Source organism: Colias croceus, chromosome Z (genome assembly GCF_905220415.1).
Source record: "Colias croceus chromosome Z, ilColCroc2.1".
Lineage (NCBI taxonomy): Eukaryota > Metazoa > Arthropoda > Insecta > Lepidoptera > Pieridae > Colias > Colias croceus.
The window spans coordinates 723,788-736,740 of record NC_059568.1 but is presented as its reverse complement, the minus strand read 5'-3'; the positions used below and the strand labels follow the sequence as shown (position 1 = coordinate 736,740).

General features: G+C 35.2%; 1 protein-coding gene across 1 annotated transcript; it reads left to right on the top strand.

The window, feature by feature from the left end:
* Positions 1-6,385: 6,385 nt before the first annotated feature.
* On the top strand, positions 6,386-10,738 carry LOC123705279 (insulin-like growth factor 2 mRNA-binding protein 2). Its single transcript, XM_045653998.1, has 3 exons — positions 6,386-6,635; positions 7,776-7,833; positions 10,648-10,738. The coding sequence occupies exons 1-3, from the start codon at positions 6,431-6,433 to the stop codon at positions 10,736-10,738; spliced, it is 354 nt and encodes a 117-aa protein (XP_045509954.1). The 5' UTR covers positions 6,386-6,430.
* The last annotated feature ends 2,215 nt before the right edge of the window (positions 10,739-12,953 follow it).

The window sequence follows — 12,953 nt, the reverse complement described above, 5'->3', positions numbered from 1 at the left end:
ATTACGTGTTTGCAGGAAAAGTATCGATAAATACTTATACAATATGTGAGTGACCATACTGCCATTATTCCCAGGACTTTAAGCTTTACAAACTCAGGGCACAAATAATAAAAAAGTATACTAGATATTACTATACTAGTAGCTCAGAGCAACGTTGATTCGGATTTGTTATTATTTGTGAGCCACAAACATGCTGCCACAAAGACGTTATATATCCCTCTCTAGAAATGATGTTGTGCTTGTTATTTCCTTTATGCAACGGTTTTAAGAATCTTGATAGCTTCTATAGAATGCTAGAGTTCAAATACGTTGAAGTAGTTTATTATACAAGCTGACCCGTGTCCTTATTTAAAAATGCAAACATAGCTTATAGATAGGGAGGCGAGGTAGCTAAATGGCGTAATTCAACGGCGTCGTCGAGACTTATCAAAATCGAAAGAGAAAATAATTTCGAAAAGAAAAGCTTCTACGGTAAAAACCATTTTAGCGGTGGGTTTGGCGTGTACGGATTTTCAAAAATGTAAAAAAAAACAGTTACTTGGGCATTTTCGAGCGCGTCAGATATTCATACTACGTATGCCCCAAGTGCCTCTGATAACAACGGTATACTAATCTGCCGGTTTGCGCGGTGGGGCTAGGCATATAAATTCGTCAAAAATGCACAAAAAAAAATTACTCGAGCGCGTCAGATTTTCGGAAGGGGTGTTAAGTAGGCCCCAAGGGAGCTCCCCTTAAAAAAACTGACGATTACGGCATGACGATAAGTTACGATGAATTTTTGAAAATGCAGAAAAAAAAAGTCCTTTTGAAATACTCGAGCGCGTCAGATTTTCATAGGGGAGGTTTATCTCGGTATACTGAAAGCATATTTTCTTAATCTGACAAAAATGTTTGTGGGTTTCTTTTTTTTAATCATCGTTATTTCATATCAATTATTCTTAACACCCTTCATTCATTCGTTTTCAAGATATACTCAAAAAACCGGGAGTTTGAGTTTTTATGATGCTTCAAGTAAAAAAAGTTTTAACTTTGGACAAAAATGAAAAGAGACCTTTTTTTGTAAAATAAAATTACCTTTTTTATTTATTTTTTTGGAAAAAGTCAAGTTCGCGACTTGTATGCTGCAACGCGTTTTTCGGAAGAAGAAATGGCTCCTCCAGACTTCCGGTCATGTGAAAACCGGCAGATTGTGTATTGTTAGTAAGTTTTAGATTATATTCTTCAAAATAAAAATAAAAACAATCGCGCTCGAGAATGCCGGATTAACTTTTTTTTTTACAAGTTCGCGACCCTATAACTCGGCGGCGTCAAGGACTTATGGTCAGATTAGTTAAATTTATTCTTAAAACACTAAAATCAACCCCCAATATCTTAATCTGACGCGCTCGAGTATTTCAGACTATCGATTTTTTTTTTACTAATCTGATCGTCTATCCTAGGCGCGCGTCACTACATATATAGAGCTAAATAGTTAACAAGGTTGTTCTATCAGGTCTAAGGTATCTCTCATATCTTAAACTGCCACGCTCGAGTATTACAGAAAATTCCCCTCTTCGCCTCCCTATCTATTATGGAACACATAAAATAAAATTATGCAGTATATGCTTGATGCTACAAGTGGAATAATTTTTGATATTGTTTTTTTTTTTTATTATGAAAGAAGGCAAACGAGCATGTGGATCGCCTGATGGTAAGCAATTCCACAGCCCATAGGCATCTACAGACGTGTCTGAAGATGTGTTGCCGACTTAAAAATTGTTCTAAGAATAATTAATACTTACAGCAAGGTATACGTCAACGTCATAGAAATTTTAATAACAAGGCACGTTGTTCTATGGTATACGATTACAATATCTGAAATACTTAATGTTTACTGTCCTTACAATTTCGACGGTACATATAACGTTTAAAGAGGGAATTAAATCGGTCTACTAACACTTTATCCATTTGTAGCATAACAAACATTTAAACGATAAAACCTTTTACATAAGGATACAACTTAAAGACGCGTGTTGAAACTTGAATTTCCAAACGGGCACTTACGGGTAGGTATAGCTCGTTTAGTATCATTTTAAGTTATTCAGCTATTCATACATGATACAGATAGACAGACACACAATAACAACGTAGATTTGTGATCAGTATTGATTATAAATAAATAAAATAAAATAAATAAAATAAAATTTATTAGCAACTTCAAATATAATCATTACAATATTGCTCTGCCTTCTGAACTAGGTAATTACCTGTATCTCAGAAGGCAGTGCCTTCCCTTACAAATTCCATATTACATTATATTATATTTTGGCAAGTTAACAAAATAAATAAGTAGTTATATAAGTAGTGGCCTTCAAATTGTCTTCTATATATCATCAATGTTACTGAAAACTCGTTACATTTGCATTTTTATACAATCCACAAAATCCTATAGTACTTACTTATAGAATTAATTATTAATTAACATTAATTAAATACCTAGAAAGTATTGGCAAAGACTTTATGAAAGGTTTAAACAATACTGCTTATTCATCTAAAAATTATAAATGTTACTAACTCATAAACAAAATTTATTATGAATTCTATTTGCGTGTATAATATACCTACATATTTCAAACTACAAAAGTTATCCTTTGATGTTTTTCATATAAAATGTATAGGTATGATTTTAATATTTGCATACATTGCATTGTACAAATTCACTGCCTCGATTGCTTTTCAAAAACTTGATTTCTGCACAGAAAAGGTAAAAATACACTTTCCCATTAAACTGATGGTCACAAGTCACAACGCGTAAGGGCAACGCCGGCCGTGGAAATAAAACGGAGCCTCCGAGATGTTCGCTGTTAAGTAGGTGAAGGGGAAGTTAATTACGAAGCGGAAAATTTCACTTTACGAAGCCGCTATCGTTGATGACTATATTTTATTCCCGCAACCGATCTCGCTACTTAAATAACACGAAATGGGTTACGCTTGCTCCCTGTCACTGCAGCGGCTTCTTGTCGTGCCCGGTGCGTAGACGAAAAACACTTAGGTACGTTAAGATGATTAGTTAATCGATTCAAAAGAAGCTCATAAATCTGAAATCGGTGCATTAAAGTATGCATTTCATAGTTAGCAATTTGTTTAGGGAATTAGAGTGTTACAAAAAATCTCATAATCAACTTGATATACAGTTCAGTGATGCGTCCAACGTATAACGTACAACGTAGGTATTACACATTTACATTACGTAAATCGTATCACATTTAAAGTCTTCATACAAAGCTCGTCGTTGAAAGCTAATGGAAGTTGCATCTAGCTTTGATCCACGCTAATGTGAATCTAGTAGAAAGGAGAAAAGTAATAAAGAACACGTATAAAATCCGCTCCATACCCCCAAGAGGTTCAGGAAAACTTATTTATGCACATTCTGCAGTTTTCTTTGATTTACCATACGATTAATGTTCCTAGAATCTTCATAATATATTTTTTACTTTAGGTATATCAAATGTTTAATGAGTTTCAGAAAAATATATTTCCCTGAGGAAATATTAGTAGGTAGTAGGTACATGCAAAATAATGTTCTAAAAAATTAAGGACTTTTATAAACCTTAGTTTTTAAAATGCAAGTATCTATATTATATCTTTTATAACATAAAGTTAAGTTTGTAAGATTCCGTTTCAAGTTATTCTTCCATAAGCAAATTATTTCAACATCGGTAGCCCAAATAGCTGAAACAGGCATGGAAATTTAATATTATGTAATAACAGAAAACCTTGAGTTTAGCATAATAATATCACAGTTTATTACAATATTATAATATTGTAATACTGTGATAATCTATAGTAATATTATAAAGCTGAAGAGTTTGTTTGTGTGTTTGTTTGAACGCACTAATCTCAGGAACTACTGGTCCGATAGCCCATTTATCGAGAAAGGTTATATAGGCTATACATCATCACACTAAGACCAACAGGAGCAGAGCAATGCGGGTGAAACCGCGCAGAACTGCTAGTTCATAATATTATGCGTAAACAAAACATCCTATTGCAAGCAATATCGTAAAAAAAGGATACCTATTTCATTTGAATTGCAGTAGATTTTCAAGCCATTTGGGAGCTGGCCGAGAATTCATCGCTTCAGGAGTTCGATATAAGTTTTGTTTATTGAACGTCTCATAACTTACAGTTCATAATGTAATGTACTATTGACTTATCAAGAAAAAGCAATTTCGAAGTCATGCATTGCATTCATATTGTACTTACAGGACAATATGACCTGTGTATCAAACAACACTCCGTCATAAATACATATTTGATCCGGATACCGTCGAGTCGATTTGAATTATTTATTTATTTTCATATTTCCTGTGCAATGCAAAATGTGTTTATCGTTTTACTAAAAACAGACTTGATACCTTCTATGTCATAGTGTAGGATTTTTCCAGATGTTTTTTAAGAGTACCTAAGGTAAGTCAAGAGGAGAATCGTAGTCACCCACACACCCACATTATAAATGTTAATGCAGCCACATTCATCCAAATAATTATGTACCTTTTATATTACAAATCACATTTTAAGGGTTAATTAAATCAAAGTTTTAAGGGTTGGTCAAATCTATCGTCAAAGTTATTATCGATCATCTTCTACTTTTTGATAAATTTTGCATGTTTAAATTATTAAAAGTAAAAATTATAAGAATAAAGTACAGTACCATTTTTCGGTATTACTTATCCATCATTTTTGTAATAGTTTATAACGTGAACATTTGCTGATATATTACGTATTTGCTGTATGGCTGTGGTCGCATTTGACCATAATTTTGCCACGGACGGTCTACTAAAAATTCCTGAACGCAACCTTGGTCCGGCAATAAGTAAAAAACGTGATCCTGTTTTGGCTCGAAGCAATTATGAATATGGTATTAGATTGTATATTATAAAGGGCTAATATTTTATATTTTAGCAAACGATGAATGCTCCATTAGAATTAGACGCATACTTCAATAATCGTATGAATATGAACACCCCTTGGTAACAGGATCAGCGTGTTGGCACGGGGTGTACATGTTCAAAGTTTTCGGCGATTCTAGGGTTAATTACGAGTTACAGGAAAACAGTTATAGATAGCCAAACAGTTTTAAAAAATGTCATAAAACAGGTATCTAGAACATTTATTTTCAGTAATTTCCTTTAAAACTTTACATTATACGAATTTCGAACATAAAATACAATGCTCGTACATCGACACGAGAGTACGTTGCCATATAAATCCCTCGCAAAGCAAGACTTTTTTCATATTTACAAGCTCGTACCTGACATCTGGGGAAAATATTTTGGGAAATGAATAAACCCGATCTGGAGACATCGGTCTGGTAACACAACCCAGCAAACAGGATGACGCGCGCTCTCATATTACATTGAGAACTCAAAATTAGGCTTGAATGAGAAATTGATTAAGATGCCCTTTGTTTGCGTGCAGTTGGCTTAGCTGTAATTTTATACTACATTCAGCGCCGTTTACCGGAGTAATGCATAGGATAAACAACTGGCCACTGCGCTCGCTCGTGTGCCTGTGTGTCTGTGTGCCTGTGTGCGCTGTGCTGTGCACTGTTCCTGCAATCACAATATTACTAAACGTAAACAGTTTATACTTCCATGTACTTCGCTAAATGTTATCGTTATAATTCATATTATTCTACCTATCCTACGGAGTACGGTGCATTTACATCCAACGAGTGCTCAGTCTAACCCCACTACGTCAAATTCTTTAGTGTGAACATGCGTACGGCATCTTTAGTTATTCTTAGTGCGTTGGATAAGATTCTATGCAATTTTCTAATACTGTACTTAGTAAAAAAAAAAACACTAAAATATCACGATAGAATGCTCCTGCTCTAGCTCTATGTTCGTTTTATAACATCAGTACATTTCTGTCAATTTCAACACTAACTAGGTACGTAAAACATCACAATTCATATTCATAAATGCATATCAATTTGTCTATAGTAATTTATTCATCAATAACACAGCGTTCGTAAGTCAGCAATAACAAGCTCTCTCCCATTAATATGTACATAATATATTCATTTTATTTTACTTGATTTAAAAAATATATCTCTATTTCAAATAATTTTCTCAAGTTAAGTCTATAGGTATAAGTACTTCTTATTATTCAGAACTTAGAAAAAGTAAAAAAAAATGTGTAAACCAATGTTGATTAATTTTAAAATGTTAAAAATAAATGGTGTAAGTACGACAAGTACTTTAATAAAACTTAAATGATATAAAACCTTCTTATTAAACCTCCTTGCTATGCTGACAGTCATGGCCATCTAGAAGAACAATGATTCATTCGAAATTCAGGGCAGTGTCACGAGTGCAGTCAGACAAAAGACAACCGGGCATCGCTTCGCATCTCCGTACACCCTGATAATTGCTAAACCCCCAACATGAGTGAACAGCTGAAGAATGTTTCTGCTATGAACAAGCTGTACATCGGCAACTTGCCGATGGAGGCGGACGAGGCGGCGGTTCGACAGTTGTTCGCGGAACACAACCTGACCGTGGCCGACATTTCTGTAAAGCGCGGTGGATACGCCTTTGTGGACTTCCCGGACCAATCAGCAGCCGATCGGGCCATCGATAAACTGCACGGTAAGCGAATTACTATGTAAGTAAAATAAGGTATTATTGACAAGTACCTAACTAAGAAAATTATCTCTATCTTTTCTTTATCCTTTTTAATTTTTATTGGAGCACATATTGTATGGAAAAACCAAACGTAAAGGTAGCTACCAAGTTTTCTTTGCTTTCGTTATTAGTAAAAAAATATTTATCTATTTGATCTATTTGATTTCTTTATCAATGGAAGTATCTAAAAACTCAATATCTAACGTCAACATTTGAAACATTGTCATCTTTATATGCTAAACTCGTAACTCGTAAGTCAAATTAAACCAATAATTCAGAGTGAAGCCCTATTTGCTTAATTATTTATTTTTGTCTCTAAAAACCTTAGAGCATTGAGTTGGTATAATACTCTAAGCTATAAACATTACATAGGTATCTAAGTTTCACGATAATATTATATACAACATTTACCTGCTAGAGTCTAATTGATGAGAAGCCTGTTAGAGCACAAATACACGACCGTCAATAATTGGTTTCATGTCGCTAAGAATAAGTCTATGTATGTAACTTATCTACATAAAAATCATATCACGGATGAAAACGTTATATTAGAACTGAATGAATTCTAAAGTCCAGTAACAACTTTTGATCTTAGTCGCTGAGTATAGGGGTTTGTAGATTACAGCATGTGCCGATTAAGTAACGTGAACATCAGACTTGTCTGTTCGCGGCGCGCCCGTGTACACAGTGCAACTATTTCGTTAACTATTTAAGTTACACGCAAAACTAAGCCACTTTATAAAGTTGTATCCGCGTTCTCCGACACCTTGAGAGAAATTCCGTGTCGGAGTGGAGCGAAGTTTGAAGTTGTGATGTATCTCTGTTGCTTTAATCACTGTTCTGGAAACTTCAATTTTTCATTTAAAGACTTAACAAGCGTTGTCTTTGGAAACTTGTGAAATACGCCGTTCTACGGAGTCTTATTTAACTACAGGTGTATTTAGATAAAAGGTTGTATTCAGGCTACTAGGTAATTGTACTTAGTTTTTTTTTGACGTAATTTAACAAGAAATAGTGTAAAGGTTTTCATCAAGACGTTTGTTAACTAAGTTTTGCGTAGAACAAGAAAACATCTCTTAAATAATGATATATTTTATCCAACAGGATACTCGTACTGCGGGCTGCCGCTGATCGTAGAACCATCTGTTGCTAACAAGAAAATGTGAGTATGATATTATATTTTACGTATAATGTACCTTCTAGCTAAATTTTCGAAATGCTGCCAATTATGTGATATTTTCTCATAATTGGCAGCATTTCTTTCTGATGCCTTGTAAGCAGGATCATGTTGATTATTATTATTGCCTGAAGCCTGTTTCGATAAGGCCTTGCTGGCTATGAATTAATAAAACATTTTTTTCGTAAAATGCAAAAAGATATTTACTTTTTTTCTGGTTACGAATTGATAATACTTTGTAAGAGTAAGTACACGATTATAAAAATGGAGTTCTTATGCCTATCATAATATTACTTCTCGATGTTATGTACCTACTTGAGAAATGGCTACCTACAGCCTACAGTATTACAGACAGTGTACCTACTGTGTAAAGCTGCATTCGCAATAGCCTTCTGCGTTGTCTAAAGCCAGCAGAGATGTTCACTTTGTAGTTTGTATTGGGTTTGAGTAAATGCAACGTAAATCCTTTAGTTCTGTAAGTCACTTGTAGCTTTGCTTGAGAAACTAGATGGTGCTGCGAAACGGCGGCTGGTATATATGTATATTAAAGGACTAGATTTCCGCCCGTGGCTTCTCCCGCGTTTTCAAAGGAAAACCCTCATAGTTCCCGTTCCCGTGGGATTTCCGGGATAAAACGTATTCTATGTGTTAATCCAAGTTACCCTCTATATGTATATGTGCTAAATTTCATTGTAATCGGTTCAGTAGAATTTGCGTGAAAGAGTAACAAACACACACATCCTCACAAACTTTCGCATTTGAAATAATTTATAAAATTCGTCGGATTGGCTTCCTTTAGAGCGTGAGGGATGTGGAGAGCCATCAATATAACTTTAACATATTTCCAACAGTCGCCTCTTGCATTTTTTTCGTTATTATAGTGATTCCCGCTATAGTGCATTGTCGAGAAAGTCCATTCAAAGGAAAAATTCGTTATCTTAGGCTACTCACTATCGCATAATTTTTCCACTGATCAAAATATTACCATGCTAGCATTCTATAGGAAGCCCGCATAAGAAAGTACATTAAAATGTCTCAAATCGGCTTAAGAATTAGGTGGGTGGAGGACAGTCTTTCAGTATACAGCCTGCGATTTAATTTTTTGTAAGGAAAGCTTTATTTTACCAAACATTAATAAATATAATATGGAATTACAAATGGCACATAGCAACACATTTTGCGATTCATTTTTATCATATTGGATTTAACTTTACCAATAGTAAATAATTTATAGTAGTATATAAATAAATACATAAATTCAATCCTCATCGCTAAGCTCTGCTAAAGTGTAAAGAGACACTGTCCGTCTAGATTAATGTATAATATTCCTAGCGCCTGCTTTACGATGCTCTTTGGAGATTACTGAGCTTCCCCTGATGCTGCTATTAGCTGTTTATCTCTTGTACAAACCCTTTAACAACTGGAATACCACGAAAACGGGATATTTCCAACGTTTCTGTGAATAAGCACTTACCTATTTAGAATGAATAAACTGAAATGATGAATTATTATTCCAATGGTTCTAATTTCTAGCTCTAGAAAAAAAATATCCACCAGAATTGCGAGCCTCATATAATGATTTTGTCACCAGTACATACTTATCTCCTGGCCTTATTATGAACGGTAGACAGTCATAATAATCGTCTGCTTCGTATTGTGCAACTCTCGGTTACGACGCGACGTTGACGTCGGGGGGTGATTCAAATTTCACATATTACAGCAAGTTTATAACAGCAGGAAGGTCGTCAGAAATCTGGCGTCTTGCCGCGAACAATTGACCTCAGAACTATCGGATAACAATTTCATAAACATCACGTGCGGAGACGCGTGGTGGTTTCCATTCAAGCCCGCCCCCCGCCCGCCTGCCCCGCTCACCGTGCGCCCCCTCCTCCCCCGCCCCCGCCCGCTGGCCCCGCTCGGATACACGAGCCCGCATCTCGCAGCTCGGCGAGATTCCGGGAAGGGCTTGTTTACCTGCGCCGAGCTAACGGCCCATTGTCGGCCGAAACAATGGCGGGAACGAGCTGGGATTGTCTATGGTGCGACGCGTTTTTGGCAATTTTTAAACGAAAACTGATTGCGCTTCATAAATACTCTTTGAAGTCCTTTAGCGCACTCACTTTCTTTTTTCTTTTCTGGTACTCACTGTGTACTGTTTCGCTTCATTTGAAGGGATTAAATTGTCAAGTTTTGTTTCATCCGTTGCACAATAATTAATGGCGAGCAACCGAAACTGGATCTCTTATGTCTTTTAGGTTTCATATAGTTTTAAATAGGTACTTAACTACTATCTAAATATTGAAGGTATTTATTTATACGAAGTCCTAAGTTACAATACTTCCAACTATACTTCCTCGTTTGAGGAAGATCTCGTAACTGCGATGACTATCGATAATCGATTAAAATGCTCACATTAAGAATATTGGATAGGAATCTTTTTAGAAAAACGTTCATTTTAAAAGTAACTACATACCTAACAAAATGTTATTTAGAACTTAGAACACGGAACACACTAAAATACGTTTTTTGCTCACCATAATAATATAATAAAACAGAAATAAAGTAAATACAATATAGACACAGTTGAGCACAACAGGCGGACTTATCTGACAAACAACTTCTTGGTCTAGGAAAGGCATTATTATGTAAATACTCATAAATACTAACTTTAGGAAGTCCAAGTCTAGTTCGAATTAAAAATCTACTGTGGATATAAACTATCTTTAAATATTTTTCACATAATACCATCTTAATCTATACCCAGTTAATTGTGGAAATGTAGCGTTATGTTTGTTGCAGCGTCAATGCATCCAACCTGCAGAGCGCCAGCGCTACGCAGCTCAAGGAGACCAGCACCGACTCGTCCACAGGCGGCGGCGGCTGGCGGTGAGTACGAAATCAATAATTAGCGACTATTTCACTGTATAGTTCTTAATAAAAATGGCTAATGGTATATCTGGATTTCGATAAACTTAATTGTTATGTTGTTGGTTACGAGTTTTTAAATCAATGTAGACTGCATCATAACGGAATTGGAATCTTGAATGGAATGAATGGACCATTTGTTTTATTTTTGCCTATTTCATCAAGCATGATAGGTGAGCAAATAAGAACAAAGGACCCTTTTTTTTAGCTTCCGCTAAAACGTAATAAAAAACGTCCTACATGACCAAAAGGTCAAAAATCTCGCCAAGAGCATGTCCGGCCTCAATTTCTAAGGCCTCTGAAGCTGATGTTTTGTTTGTCGAAGTTTGACGTTTTCGCAACATTTTAATACATCTTCTGATCTTCTACAAATATGAAAATTGCGTACCTATACATACCTACGTAGGTATGTATACGCAATTTGCATATTTTCTTTCAAAATTATTAGACATTTGGCAATAAATTGTGCGATTACTATTTATTGGCATACATTCTCGTCTGACGTCTCCACTCTCTTGCTACTGGTATTCATTATTCATATATGTCAGTTATTTATTCCCTAGTTGCTTACAAATTCCACTATCAATAAAGTTTGCCATTCACAAACTACGTAAGTACACCACGAGTAAGTACTTTTAAGCCGTTCATTCGGAGGAAACCCTTGCAATTAATTATCAAACTTTATAACAAAATACATTTATTCTAAATAGAAAATGTGAACATGAAATGTAGTGGTGATTATTTCAGAACGCACACCGCACACGTGGTATTAAATACCTAACTAAAGCTGTACAATTTCATAAATTTAATCATACTTACATTAGTACCTAAAATCTAAATACCTCTCGGACTCGTGCAATTCAGATGTTTTGATCATTGGACAAGCATGCGAGGTGTATGAACAGAAATATGAACATTTACAGAAGCTTAGGTCGTGTGCCGGGGGCCGGTGCATACTTAGTGCAGCTTACAATTTGTTTGCCGCGCCAGAGCTTGGACGTGAATAATATATTATGTGAGCCTCGCTTTCATACTGCAATGTTGAAAATGATCGAGCATTATTAATATTTAGAGCGGTTGGCAACATGTAATTCCACCCTCCTCGTATTGTTTAAATAGACTAAAGGCATGTTTGTCATAGTTCAGGATACATCGCCCATTTTTGCAAGTGACTACTATCAAGCTGATTTTCCGTTTGTAGCTTTATTTTGATGAGACACCGAATCGTTTCGTGTACGAAACTCTCGATTGTGGTAGCTAACAGAGATAACAAGGATAAAATTTTTTGATTTGATGGTTCTCAAATATTTATTACGCAATTTGTAGGACAATATGTCTGTTGAATTATATAAACATTAACTAAGTGAAAACAAAAAAATCAGCTTGTTAGTAATCATTTATGATGACCTCGTTATCGATACACTTTGGAAAGGGGGACTCTTTGAACCAACCATAGATTTTGTAGGACAAATATTTTTTCGAATAATTTAGGTAATTATCTTGAGATTGAACAAAAAAAAATTCAGTTAATAATAAATATTTGAGAACCATCAAATCAAAAATTTTTATCCTTGTTATCTCTGTTAGCTACCACAATCGAGACTTTCGTACACGAAATTATTGGGCGTCTCATCAAAATAAAGTTACAAACGGAAAATTAGCTTGATAGTAGTCACTTGCAAAAATGGGCGATGTATCCTGAACTATCAGCATAGTTATTAGTTATCATATTATTTGAAAGAAATAAAGCTTTATTGCCAACAAAAACTAGACTATCTTAACTTAAAAAGTAAACACATTTACCTCGAAATATGAATATGAAAAATAAATATTTTTTGTTAACATAATATTTCCTATTAATTCAATTAATTATTTCGTACAAAACGAAGATATAAAAGCTTTCTTTGAAATTGTACTTAAGAAAATTTCCAATATCACGATAATTAAGCGCCCTTAGAAATGTTGTAATATTCTGCAATAAAGAAGCGCGCAATTTTTTAGCGTTTCTACTCATTTTCCTCCACTCCAAGGACTCGGTTGAGGTCGGTTTCCAGGTAGAAAAGCTTACGCACAACCTCTGTTCTGTATCGATTGGCGGTTGCCTGGAGACCATCTTCAAGTTCTTCGAAGCAGTTGACCTCAATTGGCGACGAGCGTGGTAAACAACGGGGCGGCGTTGA